The 19,689-nt window shown below is 44.4% G+C and overlaps 1 protein-coding gene across 1 annotated transcript in view; it reads right to left on the bottom strand.

Moving 5' to 3' along the window:
• LOC140191692 (sterol O-acyltransferase 2-like) overlaps positions 1 to 16,779 on the bottom strand; it is a 43,746-nt gene extending 26,967 nt beyond the window's left edge. The window contains exons 1-5 of the mRNA XM_072249342.1: positions 16,568 to 16,779; positions 9,293 to 9,390; positions 7,540 to 7,598; positions 1,399 to 1,535; positions 354 to 413 (exon numbers count right to left, since the gene is read on the bottom strand). Of these exons, the coding sequence (XP_072105443.1) occupies positions 354 to 413; positions 1,399 to 1,535; positions 7,540 to 7,598; positions 9,293 to 9,377 (341 nt within the window). The 5' untranslated portion in view covers positions 9,378 to 9,390; positions 16,568 to 16,779. The remainder of the gene's footprint in view (positions 1 to 353; positions 414 to 1,398; positions 1,536 to 7,539; positions 7,599 to 9,292; positions 9,391 to 16,567) is intronic.
• Between the last annotated feature and the right edge of the window lie 2,910 nt (positions 16,780 to 19,689).

Genomic DNA, 19,689 nt, shown 5'->3' with positions numbered 1-19,689 from the left:
TTGGAAGAGCTCTGCAATTCGTGTAAGCTGTGGTCCAGACTGTGTTCCCTTTTACAACAATTTATCCAATTCCACTTTGAAAAGTCATTATTAGGTCTCCTTCCACTACCCTCTCAGATTTCTGAAAACTTACTGTGCATGTACAAAGAATTCACCTCTTCTCCTGCTGACATCTGTGTTGCCAAGGCTCCTGCCATGATAATCATGTGCAATAGTTGTCTTGCTGCTGTCGTTAGTACTCCCAATGGCAGCTCAAAGTTACTTGCCCACCAACGACTGTGTAAAATTCAAACTGATGCAGGCGCATCACACCACACAGTGTAACTCCACACAATTATGCCTTTTGTACTTACTCAAGGATCGAGCGTCGATTCACAAAGACTTTTCCTTTCTCTGATGCACTTTTCTTGCTCCTTGGGACAAAGATCATGTTATTAAAAATGTGCCCACCCCATCAGCAATATTCAACACTGCAACACTTTACAAGGTAGTGAACGGTGGGGGAAGTGCTGGAGAGAGAGAGAATTAGGGAGAGTTAGCGAAAGAGAGAGAAAGAGAGTTAGAGACAGAAAGAGAAGTGGTTGTTAAGACTATGGGAGTTCATCACAGTATACAAGGAGTAGTATAAAAGGTTTGAGAGAGAGAGCTGAAGATTGAGGAGCTGAAGAGAGGAATGTGTGTATATATATAGATAGATAGATAGCAGAAGCAGTAAAAGAGAAAGTAAAATGGAGAGATAAAATTGTGAATGAGACAGACAGCAAAAGATAGAGGGAGAGAAGTAGAGTCATATATAAGGACTTCTGTGGAGTATCATTCCTTGTACACAAAGGGAGTAAGAGATCCAAGGACATGTGTACTCACATACATACACACAGATGAACATATACACACGGTCTTACACAGTTACTAATCCTATGTTTGCAATCAAAGTTAAAAGGAGTGCGCCAGAGGAAGGCATGTGCAGGAAAAGGTGAGGTTCCGCTGTGGCCAAGCATGGCTGAGCTGGCTCAGATGGGAGAACAGGATGCTATTTCCATCACTGCCCCATGCCCTATCCCTTCAGACAACTGATGGGATGGCAGTCTGAAATACACACCTCCACCTCAGGGAGGGCTCTCAGGGAACAGCCTTCCATGTTGTGGATGCCTGCACATTTTACGGGAAAGACCACACCTCCAGAAGTCGGGACGGGTTCAGGTCAGGGTCAACTGCGAGCTGGCAGTCCTGTCCCGCCACACTCCCAGTGACAGAAGACGTTCAGGCTCAAGGTGTTTTGTGAGCAGCTTGTACATTCACTGGCTGCAGTCATGTTCAGAACAGTTAGATCAGTGCTCACCAGCAGTGACACTACCTCTACAAAAGGAAATCGCTTGCTCTGCATAGAGCTCTTGATACCTGTTTCTTTGTCCTGACTCCTGGGACTTTGTCACTTGTTTATACTGTGAATAGGACTCAATGTATTCTTCTATGGTTTTGTCTAGAAGCTCAGTCAGGTGACCCTTGAACTGATCCAATAATTCTACTTTCATGTCCTAGGTCAGAGACAAAAAGAATGTTCCTATCAGCGTGAGATTAATTGTCATGGCATCCTGGTCACAGGCAGTCTGGTCTTGGGTAACCTGGTCGGTTATTTGCCCCGATCCCAAGTGGCCAACACTGTGTTCAACAACTTGCATTTCAGAATCAGAATCAGATTTAATATCACCGGCATATAGCGTGAAATTTTGTTAACTTTGCGGCAGCAGTACAATACAATACATGATGAATATAGAAAAACTGAGTTACGGTAAGTATATCTATGTATATTAAATAGTTAAATTAAAATAGGTATTGCAAAAACAGAAAAAAAAGTAGTGAGATAGTGTCCATGGGTTGAATGTCCATTTAGGAATCAGATGGCAGAGGGGAAGAAGCTATTCCTGAATCGCTGAGTGTGTGCCTTCAGGCTTCTGTACCTCATTCACGATGGTAACAGTGAGTAGAGGGCATGCCCTGAGTGATGGGGGTCCTTATAATGGGCGTCGCCTTTCTGAGGCACCGCTCCTTGAAGATGTCTTGGATACTACAGAAGCTAGTACCCATGATGGAGATGACTAATTTTACAAGCTTCTGCAACTTGACATTTTGAAAGATGATGTGGGCAGAGGAGTGCACCTTCTTCACTGTATCCTTCTGGCCCACGCTGTAGTCATGTGTAACAATGCCTGCCGTTTCTACCTGAATAGAGGTGTCTTTAGTACTCCATTCCATTGACACTGGTTATGGTTCCTATGGAGCATGAGTATGGCTTCTCCTGTCATACAGTTTGCTGAACTTCTTACAAGGATTAAATTAGGCACATCTGCTGCCTGGTTTCTCAGAAGTAGGATCTGTTTGGTCTAGAAGTTCATTCATGTAATGCATTACTTTTCTTCTTTTTCTTCGGTTGTCCATCGAAATCCGATGATGATGTCCACTCCTTTAACGGTGAGATCTTTAATGACTATACAGTCCTACCCTGGACCCACAAGCTCTATTGCGGGTGGGACATGTATATGTAGTAGTGATGGCAGCCATGGCTGCAATTCTCCTGGCTCTTTTCTGCTGTCTTCTGGTTGTTCTTTCCATCTCCAGAATATGAACCTTGCCCCTACACAGCTGTCGCCAAGTGGTACTTTTAAATGCTATGAGATCAGCAAGTTGAAAGGCAGCTACTTCCCTTCAACCATTTGGCTCCTAAACCATAACAGCAAAATCCTAATCACTACAGTTAAGTAACAGTATGACTACTTTCCACTAAAATCAACATTTTTTGTTCTAATGCTGGCTGTTTTCTTGTAAAATTTGCGTAGTTTAGGTTCCATTTATGTTTTCTTGTGAATGCTGCTTCTATGATGCTGCCTGTCTCTGATGCTGCCACAAGTAAGTTTTCCATTGCACTTGGCATGCACGTACTTGTGCATGTGACAATAAGCTCGACTTTGACTAAATGTGTAAAATCTATCAATGCACATATAGTGCAAATTAAAGCTTTGCTTTGCACAGATCCTTGTGAGTAATACAGAAACATCCGCGATTTATTTAGCATGTAGCGGAGTTGTCTACTGTGTGGTTAATTCTGTTGCAAAGGAACAGCCAGGGTCACACACAGAGGAGCTGACCCTAAAAGAAAAAACAAATCCTGTAGTCCCAAGGAGATCAGAAAGACACAGCAATTTATAGAAAGAGGAAATTAACTGCTGAATCTGCACTAAAAAAAAGGCACGAGCTTTCAGCGCAGGTGGAAATTCTGCAGATGATTCCATAAGACCATAAACAGTGGATCATTTGGTCCATTGAGTTTGTTCCATCATTCCATCACAGCTGATTAATTTTCTCTCTTAACCTCATTCTCCTCCCTTTGCCCCATAACCTTTGTTGCTCTAACTAATTAAAAAGCAATCAACCTTCCGTTTAAGTATAACCAATGACTTGACCTTCACAGCCATCTGTGTAATGAATTCCACAGATTCACATACCTCTGGCTAAACAAATTCCTCCTCATTTCTGTTCTAAAGGGACATCCTTGTATTCTGTGTCTGTGCCCTCTGATGCTAGACACTTACCACTATCTACACTCACTCTTTCTAGGCCTTTCAATATTCGACAGGTTTCAATGAGATCTCCACTCACTCTTCTAAGCTCCAGTGAGTACAGACCCAGAACTATCAAACATTCCTCATACGTTAACCCTTTATTCTTGGGATCATTCTTGTAAACCTCCTCTGGACCTCTCCAATGTCAGCGCTTCCAGTCTTAGATATGGAACCCAAAAGTGCTCGCAATGCACAGAAAAGTGTCTCCAGCTGCTTGTTCTGACTTAATTGGACAGCAGTCACCCTTTCAAGTACTGTCGGAATTAGCTGGGACAGTCCATCATCAATGGCAGGAACAGAAGGTGGTCACCTGGTTGGACAGAGCCAAAATGATGTTGGATCTACATGAGAAATAGAAGTAGGCTATTTGCCAACCGCCCCCGCCCCCCACCCCTGTGCCTGCTTTTTCATTCAGTAAGACCTCAGCTAACCTTTTACCTCAGCAGCTCTTTCTTGTACTAGCCCTCAACTCCCTGGGTAACCAGAACTCTATCAGACTCTGTCTTGAATACATTCAGCTACTAAGCCTCCACAGGCCTTTAGAAGCAAGAGTTCCAAAGACCCACTACCTTCCAGGTGAAGAAATTCTTCTTTATCTCTATCACAATTGGCTGACCTCTTATTCTAGAGCCCCTGGTTCTAGAAACCCCAGTTAGGGAATAGACAAGAGAGGGTAATTCATTCAGAACACGCTGGAGGAACTCAGCAGGTCAGGCAGCTTCGGTGGAAACGATGAGTCGATGTTTCGGGCCGGAACCCTTCGTCAGGTTCCGGCCCGAAACGTCGACTCATCATTTCCATGGATGCTGCCGGACCTGCTGAGTTCCTCCAGCGTGTTGTGAGTGTTGCTTTGATCCTAGCATCTGCAGATTATTTTGTGATAATGAGGGTAATTCATTCACCTAAATGTGGGTAGACATATCATTAAAAGACTTTAATAGTGCAAAGGCATCATGTTTCCTGTGGTCCAGAGTGGACCAGGCTACGTGATGCAGTGCTGTCAATTATTGATAGCCTTGCCCCCCTGTTACCCAATGAGTGACCAATACATTCTGTGGAGGAGCACTGAGATCAGAAAACTCCTGCTGTAAGAAGTGATAAATCCTTATCTGGATTCCAAACATGACCTTGCGTTTCATGGACTGATAAGCAAGCTATCAATCTTTATGAGGACTCTGAGCTGGATGTCCTTGACACAGGCCTTCACCCACACATAAACACATCACAGTTTAACCCTCCTCTCTATAATGTCTTTTGGACTGGCGTGGCCTTCTTGGTATCACAAATTGACAGCTGAAAGACGTGCATGAGCTGGGAACAAGCAAGTACAGAATGTCCCACAGCCCGTGAGGCTGGTCAGCCAAGTGGTAATGCATTGGAAATGTACACATAATGAACTACTTGTTGGCAGGACGGGAATAAAGATGAAATGGGGAAAAAAAAGAAATTGCTTGGATCAGAATGATGCTTTAATTGTCCCTGCCATTAGGGATTCATAAAAATTGCACCAATTCTTGGAGGATTAAAAGAAACCCATCAGACCTGGAACTTTCTGGGAACGCAAAAGTCCCACACTTACAGGCTGGTCTCCCAATACTGGGTTGCACGTGAGATTCAACAGGGGAATCCAGCCTTGCTTTACCTCCCCGACAATGCTGGCAAAACCTGCTCGCTGAACCGCTGCCTGTTTAGACCCTTACGCGGAGAGGGTCAGCTGGAAGGGAATGGTAACTGGAGGGAAATGTAATTTTTAAAAATTCTTTTGATGCATTGATAATCACATAATCGCTGGATTTTTTGACCTTATTGCAGACATTTCCCAACATGGCCGTTTAGGTTACAAGTGGTTTGTGGAGCCTTTCTATCCTCGTTAAAGCTTTTCCGTCCAATCTCACTCAACACACCCGTGTTAGTGTCAGAAGACAATTGCTTCCACCACGCTGTGTCAGGATGCTCAAAAGAGGCTTACTCATCCAAATGCAGATGAGATTGATTCCCTTCGGGAAATCACAGCTTGGGTCTCCCACTGACCAGTGATCTGCCTGAGCCCGCTCTCACTTAAAGCAGAATTCTTCCACTGGGAAGACTTGCCCAGCTGATCTGAAATATCCATGTATTGCAAAGCATTTCTGAGTTAAACTTCCAGGCTTATCAGCTGTCAGCATAGCCAAGGAGTTTGAGTTCAAACCCTCAATAAAAATTAGAAGTATTATTAAAGAAAGAATAACATTTCTTGTGAAGACAATTAAGGTATTAAGAAATAATTAAACAAAACAATCAAATCTCTTTAAATTAACTCTTAGATCAAAAATAGGAAATTAGTTTACTCTGGTCCTTTCCCTCTCAAATGGTTTCTTCCCTTTGGAATTAAAGGGTCAATTGGACTTACACAAGGTTAACCTAGCTCAGGTCTGGCAAGGAACTTTCCCAGTCTGCAGAAGTTTTGTGCTGCACTCCATCTAGCCCAGGAACTTCAGCTGAACACAGGTCTGAGGCTCCTGCCTTTGCTCGGGATCCATGAACTTCTGCCCAGTTGCACAGGCAGAAGTTCTGAGTGAAATTTCTGTCTTTTATTTGGTGGATCTAGCTGTAGCATGGTTCATTATAACTTAAGACACAACATGTGCTTAGTACAAACGCTTGGGAGAGACTGATGACTGCATCACCTCAGATTCACAAGGGACTTCCTTGCCTCCAGTTTGGGACTGATATATATGAGTGAATAATAATTGCTTTAATTAATCATCTACTTCATTATCACTGTATCAATGCAATTTTATCTTTTTGTCTCTTTTCCTTCTCTCTTTGTGTCTCTTTGTGTTGGGCACGTGGCCAAGTCGTTAAGGCATTCGTCTAGTGATCTTAAGGTTGCTAGTTCGAGCCTCAGCTGTGGCAGCGTGTTTGTGTCCTTGAGCAAGGCACTTAACCACACATTGCTCTAGTGTCTGTGCGAGGAGTGGCGCCCCACACGGACTTCCAATCTGCGCCTTGTAAGGCATGAAAATGCCCGATGCAGGCCTCTCATGGCCTGAGTCGACGTTCCCTCCCTCCCTCCTCCCTTCTCTCTTTATTCGTTTTTATTTCTTTTTCTTTATTTCTCCTTTTACCCCTAATTCGGTGTTAATAATTTACAAGGATGTTGCCTGGATTGGGGGGCATGCCTTATGAGAATAGGCTGAATGAACTCAGACTTTTTTCCTTGGAGCGACGGAGGATGAGAGGTGACCTGATAGAGGCGCATAAGATGATGAGAGGCATTGATCGTGTGGATAGTCAGAGGCTTTTTCCCAGGGCTGGAATGGCTGCACGAGAGGGCACAGTTTTACAGTGCTTGAAAGTAGGTACAGAGGAGATATCAGGGGTAAGTTTTTTTACGCAGAGAGTGGTGAGTGGGTGGAATGGACTGCCAACGGCGGTGATGGAGACTCCTGGACAAGTACATGGGGTTTAGAAAAATAGAGGGCTATGGGTAACCCTAGGTAGTTCTAAGGTAAGGGCATGTTTGGCACAGCTTTGTGGGCCGAAGGGCCTGTATTGTGCTGTAGGTTTTCTATGTTTCTATGTTTCTTTCAACATTATTCATTCTGTTTCTTTCACTTTTCTTAAATTTCCCTAAAAAGTCGACCACAGGGCACAATGTGTCCAAGTGCAGTGTCATCAGTCTTTGCATGTCTAGAGATTTGCGCCACAAGTATACTGTGATGTTAATGGTGAGCCCAACAGCCCAATAAGCAAATTTCAGCACAGTTTGCATTGTAGAACTCTGAATCAGTGATACTTATCTAAATTTGGCAATGTTAAAGCAACAAATAAATCCTTCCAATGGCCAACTCCTGTCAATTTAAACTGACAGGATGCTACTAGTTCTGTCATGAAATCCTAAATTTAAGAGGGCAAAGCCATAGTAGGTTTATGTTCCTACCTCAATATGCCTCTTCCAGGCAATTAGATTATCAGTGTCATTGCCATGTTTGGCAGGACCTACAAAGAAAGAAAAATTGGGTTAATAAAAGTATAATCAGGTTAAGAAAGTTCCTTTCAGGTTTCTGGGATCTGACTCAACCCTGACCGACAAAATAAAAGGCTCCAAAGGCCCTGTCAAGTTTTGCCGATCTTCTTTCACATTTGTGTCTTTTCCAGTGGTTAGATTTCACTTCCTTACAGTTGGGAGTGTAAATTATTCTGTCCTGTCTTTAACCAGCAACAGTGGGACTCAAAGATGTCGCAGAGGATCTTCACCCTGTACATTAGCTACCAGATCTTCTCACATGTCGGTGTATGGATAAAAATTCTCACTAAATCTAAGTGCAAAGGGGAAAGAAGTACTTATGGGCTTGTTTGATCATTGTGTGCCCTGTCATATGACATGGGTGATCATGGCCTTTCCATGACTATGATTGTTCTTGGACAAATTTTTCTATGAAGTAGTTTGCCATTATCTTCTTCTGGGCAGTGTCTTTACAAGATGGGTGACCCCAGCTATCTCCACCCCACCTCCCAGGTGAGACTGTTAAACAATAGGTTGACTGCAGTGGGCTTTATATCAGGCTTTAAGTTGCATCACCAGCGGAACTGGAAGATATTAATATCTGTTAGGTGTCACTGAGAAGGGACCTTCAAGCACTCAGGATGCGTGGTCACGCAGCAACTGAAATGCTCCCGCGAGCATAGCCTTTGTTGCTGCACAACTGAAATTTTCTTTTATATAATGTTAATATAGTTTTGAAATTATGCTAATATAATTTTGAAATCTATGTTAATATAATGGTGAAATACCCTGTAATAGTGTTAATGAATATAATCCATAAATTTTCTAGTTAATAAATGTACCACAACCTTTACTTTGAAACATTTTAGAGCTTCAATGTATTTACATTGTCAGTGTTACAAGTTGAAACACTGTTATAAATTGTAACAATAAACACAGAATGGACGTAGGTGGCTCATTGTTAATAAACTGTTGACTTGCTGAATGCTGACACTGTAATATGCATATTACAAAAAAACATTTAAAGTGCCCTGCAGTTTTCAGTCCATGTAATAATTTGCTGCTCAGAGCAATGGTTGGTCTGCGCAGCTGTGAAAAAGGAACGTAGTTGAGCTTTGTTCAAGTGGAGGTCACGTGGGTGAAGTGTGAGGCATTGGGAAAGTGGCAGCTGCAGGGGATGACGACTGACACTGAGGAAAGGGGTGAAAAGACCAGTGAAAGAGGAATTGTTAAAGAGGAGTGTGACCTGCAGGTGCCAGCATTTCATAAGCCTGCTGCACATTCTCATCTAGTTGGCAGAGGCCACAAGTTTGGGTGATGCTGTTGGGGTAGCCTGGCTAAGTAACTGCAGTGCATTTTGAAGATGGTGCACACTGCAGGCACTGTGCGCCAGTGGTGGAGGGAGGGAGTGGGTTACCGATTGAGTGAGCTACTTTGTCATGGCTGGTGTCAAGCTTCTAGAGAGTTGTTGGAGCTGCACTCATCCAGGCAAGTGGAGAGCTCCATCACACACCTGACTTGAGCCCTGTAGACAGCGGACAGACTTTGGGTGTCAGGAGGTGAGTCGCTCACTACAGGACACCAAACCTCTGACCTGATCTTGTTGCCGCAGTAGTAACGTTTACCACACTTGTTTCATGCTTTGTGATGTTGCTTTCATGACCTATATCTAAAAACAGACTCTTACCATTTTCTGCAGCATCTTGTGCAATGTTTTCATTGGATTGTTTCTTTCTCTCTCGCACCTCATATTCTTCCATACATTCAGTCATCTTTACTGAAATTCTGAGAAAACACATAACAATCAACTTATTGTGAAAGAAGCAGGCATAGGCAATGCTGTGTTGTATTTGCACACCACGCTCTTCCTGCAATGTACTGCATGCACCTTGAGTGACATAGACAGGACGTCCATATTTCCTATTGACATATTGGCATGCCATTCAGCCCATCGAGTCTATGGCGTCTCTCAGAGCAACCGTATTTCCCATAGCCTATTCTTCCCACATTCTCTTCAATTCTGCAGCCCACCAGCACCACGGACAACCTATAGTGGCCGGTTAACCTACCGACCCATTCTCTGCCTGTGCAGAATGCTGCATACAGTTTTGTGCGCATACTGTACGTTACGTGTACCAGTCACCTATCATCCGGGTGACATGACCTGTGACCTGTGTGTGGCACCCTACAGTGAAATGTGTCCTGCCAACAGCTCATACTGTGGACCGTTACATAAGCTGTTCCCAATAAGCACATTTCACAATATGCATACTGCTTCCTGGACAGCTTTAAAAGACACTTCGACAAGAACATGGACAGGAAAGATTTAAAGAGATATGGGCCAAACATGGGTAAATCTTCTTACTGCCCATTGCGCAGCTGGCATTTGGAGCAAGAATGAAGATCCTCCATCCCTGTCTGTCTTTGGACATCAAAACCAATTTTGGTCTTAATCTTGGCGGTGTTCAGGGCTTCCTTCATCATGTCAGTAGCTTCCTCTTGGTTTTCACTACTGTCAGTCACGCAAGTCCCAGGAATACCATTTCACACAGATGTGCAAGGATTCTTCATTGCTGTTTCTGTAATGATTTTGTTTTACCAGTCAGGGTTGTTGGCCCTGAGCTGAACCCGCAAATCTGGGGGACTGGTGGACCAATCCGAGTCTGGCCTCTACCCTTTGACCTGGGTGACCCTACCAAGAGTCAAAGCACAAGGCCCTGACTCCAGCCAACATAGCTCTCCAGGTCATTGTGGCACGCAAGCCTCCAATCCACGACAAGTTTGTGGTCCTCTTGGAGGATGGGCAAATGAGATGAGCTAGTTAGGCCAAAGGGCCTGTTCCTTGTGTCGGATCACTACAGTACAGATTGGCCATCATGCCCACGCTAGCTCCCCATAGAGAAAATCCAGTCACGTTTGCTCACTGTTTCCCAATCACCCTGTAAGTTATTTTCTCACACATTCCTACCGAAGTTTGCAAGCCCTGGGTGTCAATGAGCTCCAGATTATAATTACCCTAATCAGAAAGCAACTTGCTCCTCCCCTCACCGCCCCCTCCCTCCTGGGTCTTTTATCTATCGTTTCTCCTGGCCATGAACCAAAGGTGAATGGGGACTGTATCTATTTACCCAGTATAGACCGACCTGATCTCGTGTCCCTGAGATTCATTCTCTGTGAACTCCCAACTCCCAAACAGGCCAACATCAAATAACCATATATTTGCTTTCCTGACTGGATTCTGCTGTCTTCTGGCACTTTGGTCGCAGGTTTATTTGCCTAATCATTCACAAGCTCACATAAACAAAGTTGGAAGGATAAATATTTCCACTCAGAACACAGCAAACTCTCTCTGTGAGGGCACACTGAAACAATGGATCCATTGGGCCCAACTTCTCAGGGTTCGGGTGATTTATTACTTTATGGGTCTCTTTCCCTTGCACTCCGGAATGAGCATTTACCGTCCAATATTAGAACAACACGGGATTGTGTGCAGGAGGTACTAAGAACAATATTTACAAAGTATGATGTCTTTCTGATAAGTCCAAGATTTTAACTGCAAACCAGCAGCTGGGGTGTATACAGAAAACTTATAAATAAATACAATTGTTTCTACTGAGAAGCATTTGTTTCTTGCTGCTTCGCATTAAAATTGAAAATAATAAAAATACCATTTTCTCTTCCACTGACCCGATCTCATGATACGTCCCTGCAGTGCCTACACTAAATGGCACACCTGTTGCATGGTAAATTGATTGGTGGGGCATCGCTTACTAGGCTGGTACATCATGGGACAGTAATAACCAGCCGTGACCGTTCCCCAACTTGCCATGGAGCAGTACTGTGTTGGATCACTCTGACAGTTACTGAGTCCGGGGACCCGGGTGACCAGCTCTGATGAACTGACAGTGCTCCTTCCCCTTTCACTTTGTGCCTGACTCTCCTCTATCCTCTGCCCGCTTCAGCTTCAGAAAAGGCTGCTTACAGCCTTATGCTTCCAGAAAGCGTTCAGGAGTTTTAGTCCCCCTCTTTTCCCCACAAACTTCTCATGGTTTGGCACACAGTTTTCTCTCCTGTCTCTCGCTTGGTCTCTGGTAGGGATCTTCCCACCATCCCGTGAATGGTTAAGGAAATGGTTTACATGCCAGAGGATTGTAGTCCAAGGAGGGATTGAACCCTATCCCTAATCAATTACAACTGACTTTGCCCTGTAGATAAAGCACCACAACCATAAATGAACTTAGTCCAACTTTCTGCTTTGAGTTAGGACAGATAATGTGCTTCTCTCCAGTATCCCCTGAAAAGGTTTATGACCATCATTCCTGATAAACTGCTTCAAACACGAACACCTTCTCAGTGAAGCTCATTCTTTGCCCTCTCTCCTGTAATGATCAATTTTGAAATTATGTGTCCTCCCTATCGAGGCGCCTTATTAGATTGAATATCTTTTCCCTTCATAAATGACAAAGATATCTTTTAAATCAATTGCTTGATAGAGATGTATTGTGGAGACATGACAGTGATGTATCTTAAAGAGGAGAGGGGGGTAGTGAGCTTTTTAACCAGGTGATCCAAAGTGTTTATCTTAGAACTGAACTCAGTGACCAGAACAGAACTGAAGAACTGAAGGAGAGAACAGAACTGGACCCAGTGCTGATAGTGGGAGAGACCAGAACTGGATCCAGTGCTGATGGTGGGAGAGGCCAGAACGGAATCCAGTGCTGATGGTGGAAGAGACCAAAAGTGGATCCAGTGCACACAGTGGGAGAGAACAGAACATGAAATATTGATCATGAGTTTAGTTACAATTGGGTTCCCATCCCTCCACCTGAATCAAGATCAGACAATGAACCACTGTCATGTTTCAACACCGGCAAATTCAAAATGTAAGGAAGGAGTTAATTAGTTTCTCTAAAGTCTACTGTCATTATGCTGGTATTGTATGTATCATATGAATATTAACCTTCACCCTTTGTCTATACAGCAGAGAAGTGAAAGTTAATTAGGCAAGAGCGATTACAATTCAATGGCCAGTTCATTCTCTATTAACCACAATTAAAAGACATACCAAGGAAGCTGAGTCATGTACTGTACTTCAGAGAACTTTAATCAGTTGAGAACAAGTTCAGAAAATCAGAAAGCTTTGTGACAATAAAATGTCTGATTTATCTGATTTAACTGGAAAGAACTGACAGAAGCTGAGGCAAAATGGAAGGTTTCTCTTGATCTAATGACAATTTGAGGCATCAAGAGTGGAACTGGTGATAAGACGATAAATAAAATTGGTTTAAGATTTTCATCTGGAATCGAACTATGGGATTTTTGAAAGAAATTAGAGTCATACACTCACAGAAAGCCACACCACAGAAACAGGCGCTTTGGCCCTTCTAGACCATGTTGAAACATTTAAGCTGCTGGGTCCCATTGACCTGCACCCAGACATAGCCCATCATTCTCATCCCATCCAGACTTCTCTGAAATGTTGAAATCGACCCCATATCCACCACGTGTGCAGGCTGATTGTTCCACACTCACGGCATTCTCTGCGTGAATACGTTTCCCCTCATGTTCCCTGAGACCTCTTTTCACCTTTCACCCTTAACCCATGGCCTTGAGTTGAGACTCACCCAACCTCAGTGGAAAAAGCCTGCTTGCATTTACCCTATCTATACCCCTGGTAATCTTGTACCTTAGCTTCAATTCAGCCAAGCTGAAAAATGGTTGAGGTCATGAAGAGTGTTAAGGGAACGTCAACATTTTAACTCCTTGCAATCAGTTTGTTGAGGCCAAGAATGTATTGTAAGCTCGAAGTAGTGAGACATCTGAATCATATCCTAAAATGATGTTTTTGGTGAAGCAGCCTACTCAGATGGGGAACAGGGTCTGACACTGGGACACATAGAAACTAAAAACACACAGGGTGCACAGGACCTGACACTGGGACACACACACAAGGTGTACAGGGTCTGACACCGGGATGCGCACTCACAGGCATTGGGGGTATAGGATCTGGCACCGACACACACACGCAGGGTATACTGGGTCTGACATTGGGACACACACACACACACTCAAACGCACGGGGTTTACATGATCTTACATAGGGACACACTCTCTCTCTCTCTCTCAGACACTCACACACAATCACGCACACACACAGACACATAAACACACACACACACACACACACACACACACACGGTGTACAGGATATAACATTGGGACACACTCACGGTGTACAGGGTCTGACTCTAGGGCATATACGTGCACACACACACACACACACACACACACACACACACACACACACACACACACACGGTGTACAGGACCTAACACTGGGACACACTCATGGTGTACAGGGTCTGACTCCAGGGCACACGTGCGTGCGCGTACACACACACACAGAAACACACGGGGCTTACATGATCTTACATAGGGACACTCTCTCACACACACTCACACACTCACATATACAGAGTCTGACACTAGGGAACACAGAAGTTGTACAGGGTCTGACTCTAGGACGGACACACACACACACACACACACACACACAAACACACAAACACACGTGGTGTACAAGGTCCGACAGTGGGACACACACACAGAGTGTACAAGTTCTGACAGTTTGACGCACACACGGTGTACAGGATCTAACATTGGGACGCACTCATGGTGTACAGGGTCTGACACTAGGGCACACACATACCCACACCCACACGCAGACACACACACACACACACACACATACACAGGGTGTACAGGGTATGGCACTGAGACACACACACACACACACACACACACACACACACTGATTGTACAAGGTCTGTCGCTGGGATACACACGGACCAGCAGACACACACACACACACGCACACACACACACACACACACACTCAGGGTGTAAAGTGTCTGACACTGAGACACACACACACACATACACGCAGGGTGTACAGGTTCTGACACTAGGACACATACACACACACACACACACACACACACACACACACACACACACACACACACAAACCCACAAACCCACGCAGTGTACAGGGTCCAACAGTGGGACACACACACGGAGTTTACAAGTTCTGACAGTTTGACACATGCACACAAGCGTGCGCGTGCATGTACACACACACTCGCAGAGGGTGTATGCAAGTTCTGACACTGAGACACACACACACACATACACACAGGGTGTACAGGTTCTGACACTAGGATGGACACACACACATGCACACACACACAAACTGACGTGGTGTACAGGGTACAAGTTCTGACAGCTTCACACACACACACACACACACACGGCATACAGGGTCTAACACTGGGACACACACACACACATACAGGGTGTATAGAAACTGCACACACACAATTGGTGTACAGGGTCTGACATTCGGACACACACACATACACACACACAAACGCACACACAGTGTGTAGTGTCTGACACTGGGATATACACATGCACAGGATGTACAGGTCTGGCACAAGGACACACACACACACACACACACACACACACACATATGCACACATACACACAGAGGGTATACAGGGTCTGACAGTGGGACAACTCAGGTGTCAAGTTAAATCTGGTAAATTGGATCTGACAGCAGCTTGGTGATTGGAAAGAGATGAGGATCATGTAGAGCTGTATGTTGTTTTTATTGAAAGTCTTGTCCATTGTTGTACACTGGGGATCAGTGTGTCAATATACAGTTGGTTCGATACATTATCAATCTGGGCATGAGTGTTGCAGGTAAGTTTAGGGTTGAAGCAAGGAATTATGGTGGTGTTGGTTGTGTGGAGAGTAGGTTTGCCTCCTGGATAATGATGATTCACTGCTAATGTGGACAGAGAAACTGCATATGATACTTAATCCTGAAAAATCCCTTTTTTTGGGAGGAATGGTAAGGCTAGCATGCAGACAATGAATGGCAGGACGTTGGGAATTCCTGAGGAACAGAAGGGCATTGGGTACATGCCCAAGGGTCCCTGCATGTTGGCAGCAGAGGTAGATTAGTTGGTTTAGAAGGTATGCAGGATGCTGGTCTTCATTAGGCAAGGAACAGAATACAGGAGCAGGGTGTTCTGGTACGTTTTATCAAACGCTGGTTAGACCACAGCACTGTGTACAGTTATGGTCACATTCCTGTAGGAGGGATGTGTCTGCACTGGAGAGAATGCAGAAGAAATTCGCCAGGATGGAGACACAACAGACTGCAGACGCTAGGAACAAGAGTGGAAAAAATGAACTGAAAGAGGAACTCAGCAGGTCAGGCAGCCTCTGTGGAGTGAGATAGACAGTTGGTGCTTCGAGTCAAGAGCTTTCAATCAGCCCTGTATGACGGGGTCTGGCAGTCAGACACACACACACACACGCACACATACACTCTGTGTACAGGCGCTGACATTGGGACACGCACCCAGGGTACACAGGGAGCTGAAACCGAGGCAGGCAGAATCCATACAGCTCCAGTCTTGTGATCGTTTGCTGGAGCAGCCATGTAGAATGGCATGAAAAGCTAATAGCAAGTTCTGTTGCTGCTCACTCTCCTGTGACCACTGGTGGAATGTAATGGAACTGTAATGACAACAGGCCGGCGCAGTGGTGTGGTCTCCACCACCACCCCCACAACCCCTCCCCCACATCCCACCCCTTTCACTGCCCTGCCTGTTTAATCAGTAACATAGGTCATGTGCTCATTGTGGCCTACCCAGGGAGCTGTGCCCTGCATCACTTTGTCTTTAGAGGAGAAACTGGAAATTCAACCCCCACCATCAAAATCTCATGGTACTATAGACTATAAACATATTTTTGAACTACTAACCATGAAGCCACAAATAGGAAAACATGTCCCTGCATTGTTTTGTGAAATACCACAAATTGACTTGGCTGACTTTTGTCCCCTTGATACGATGTTGTAATCGGAGTGGCTGCGGGCTGTACTCACCAAATTTCTGCTCACAGCTCACCCTCCAGTCCTTCTGCTCCTGGGCTCCTCGATCTACTTGGTTGGGTGCCGGCCTTTGTACCGATACGCAGGGTGTTGTAATCTTCCAAGAGGTTATAGTGGTGACCTTCTAATCTAGAAGATACACACAAGCTCTTTGCCCCAGTTTTTGGGGACTGTTTTTAACTCTTCCCTCTGACTCATCACTGTGATTTAATTTCTCTCTCTCTCTCTCTCTCTCTCTCTCTCTCTCTCTCTCTCTCTCTCTCTCTCTCTCTCTCTCTCTCTCTCTCTCTCTCTCTCTCTCTCTCTCTCTCTCTCTCTCTCTCTGTCCTCTCTCAGTCTTTCACACAGGGTGTCGTCAAAGTCAAGTTTATTGTCACGAGCACAAGTGGCACAAGTACAATGAAAAACTTACCTGCCCAGTAGCATCACAGACATGGAGCACCATTGGAATGAAAATCAGGTTTACTATCATTGACATACGTTGTGAAATGTGTTCATTTGTGATAACAGTGCAGTGCAAATCATTAAAAAATTACTATAAGTTACAAAAGTAAGTAAATGTTGAAAAAGATGAATAATGAGGTGGTGTTTATGGGTTCATGGACCATTCAGAAATCTGATAGCTGAAGGGAAGAAGCTGTTCTTAAAACTATAAAATAGCAATGTAGCAATAAAAATTACAAACAGCATTCGCCAGTAAGACATAAATTAAACACAATAAAGGGCACAGGATTGCTGCCTGTGCCACACGACAGTGAGTATAGGAATAGAATGTGACGGCAGGTAAATGCGTGGCTGAGGGATTGGAGTAGGGGGCAGGGATTCAGATTTCTGGATCATTGGGACCTCTTCTGGGGCAGGTGTGACCTGTACAAAAGGGAGAGGTTGCACTTGAATCCAAGGTTTACTAGAGCTGTTGGGAGTGGTTTAAATTAACATGGCAGGGGGATGGGAACCAGTGTGATAGAGTTGAGGATTAGCCAGCAGGTTTACAAGTAGATTATGGATGTAACATGAAAGTAAGGAAGGACAAGCCTTACAAATTCAAAAGGGTGAAAAATGCAGGACTGAAGGTGTTGTATTTAAATGTGCATAGCATTCGGAATAAGATGGATAAACTCATGGCACAGTTAGAGATTGGTCTGTTTGATGTTGTGGCATCACTGAGTCATGGCTGAAAGAAGGCCATAGTTGGGAGCTTAACATCAAAGGATATACTTTGTATCAAAAGGACAGGCAGGAAGGCAAAGGCAGTGGTGTGGCTCGGTTGGTAAGAGATGGAATTACATCTTTAGAAAGCGGTGACATAGGGTCAGAGAATGTTGAATCTTTGTTGGTGGAGTTAAGAAACTGCAAGGGTAAAAAAAAGCATTCTGGGAATCATATATAGGGGTCCAAATAGTAGCCAAGATGTGGGGTTGAGATTGCATGTGGAGCTGGAAAAGGCATGTAATAAGGGTCATGTCACAATTGTAATGGACTTCAACATGCAAGGAGATTGGGAAAATCAGGTCGGATCTCAAGAGAGGGTTGTTGAATGCCAAAGCAATGGCTTTATGGAGCAGCTTGTGCTTGAGCCTACTCAGGGAAAGGCCATCTTGGATTGGGCATTGCATAGTAGCCCAGATCTTATTAGGGAGCTTAATGTAAAGGAACCATTAGGAGGCAGTGATCATAATTTGGTCAAGTTCATACTGTAATTTGAGAGGGAGAAGCATAAATTGCATGTACCAGCTTCACAATGCAATAAAGGGAATTACAGAGGCATGAGAGAAGAGCTTGCCCAGGTGGATTGGAGGAGGATTCTCGTGGGGATGAGGGCAGAGCAGAGATGGCTAAAAGGTAGGTGAGAGTTGATATTGGACCACTGGAAAAATGATGCTGGCAAGGCAGTAATGGAGGACGAAGAAATGGCAGATGAGCTTAATGGGTACTTTGCATCAGGCTTCAGTGTGGAAGACACTACCAGTGTGTCAGAGGTATGTGTGTGTCAAAGAGCAGTAGCGAGTGCCATTGGTATTACAAAGGAAAAAGTGTTAGGCAAACTGAAAGGTTTTAAGCTGGATAAGTCACCAGGACCAGATGGACTACACCCCAGAGTCTGGAGAGAGGTTGCTGAAGGGATAACGAATGCATTGGTCGTGATCTTTCAAGAATCACTTGATTCTGACATGGTCCCAGAGGACAGGAAGATTGCAAATGTCACTCCAGTCTTTAAGAATGGAGGAAGGCACAGTAAAGGAAATTATAGGCCAGTTAGCCTAACCTCAGTGCTTGGGAAAGTGTTGGCATCTTAAGGTTGAGATTTCGGGGTATTTGGAGACTAATGATAAAATGTCAAATTCAGCATGGCTTCTGTGAAGGGAAATCTTGCCTGACAAATCTGTTGTATTTCTTCGAGGAAGTAACAAGCAGGGTGGACAAAGGAGAGGCAGTGGGTGTCATTTACTTGGATTTTCAGAAGGCGTTTGATAAGTTGCCACACATGAGGCTGCTTAACAAGATAAAATCCTACGGCGTTACAAGAAAGATACTGGCATGGATAGTGGAATGGCTGACAGGTAGGAGGCAGCGAGTGGGAATAAAGGGGGCCTTTTCTGGTTGGCTGCCAGTGACTAGTGGTGTTCCTCAGGGGTCAGTATTGGGACCTCTACTTTTCACATTGTTTATCAATGATTCGGAGAGTGGAATTGATAGCTTTGTGACAAAGTTAGCAGATCGTATGAAGATAGGTGGAGGGGTAGGTAGTCCTGAGGGAGCAATGCAATTGCAGCAGGACTGAGACAAATTGGAAGAACGGGCAAAAAAGTGACAGATGGAATACAGTGTTGGGAAATGTATGATAATACATTTTGGTAAAAGGAACAATAATGTAGACTATTATCTAAATGGGGAGAAAGTTCAAACATCAGAGGTGCAGAGGGACTTGGGAGTCCTCATGCAAGACTCCCAGAAGGTTAATTTACAGGTTGAGTCTGTGGTAAAGAAGGCAAATGCAATGTTGGCATTTATTTCAAGGGGGATAGAATATAAAGGCAAGGAGATAATGCTGGGCCTTTATAAGGCACTGGTCAGGCCACACTAGTCATCTATTTTGGGCCCCATATCTCAGAAAG

Source organism: Mobula birostris, chromosome X, assembly GCF_030028105.1.
Source record: "Mobula birostris isolate sMobBir1 chromosome X, sMobBir1.hap1, whole genome shotgun sequence".
Taxonomy (NCBI): domain Eukaryota; kingdom Metazoa; phylum Chordata; class Chondrichthyes; order Myliobatiformes; family Myliobatidae; genus Mobula; species Mobula birostris.
The sequence above is the reverse complement of the archived record's forward strand: the minus strand, read 5'-3'. Positions and strand labels throughout refer to the sequence as shown.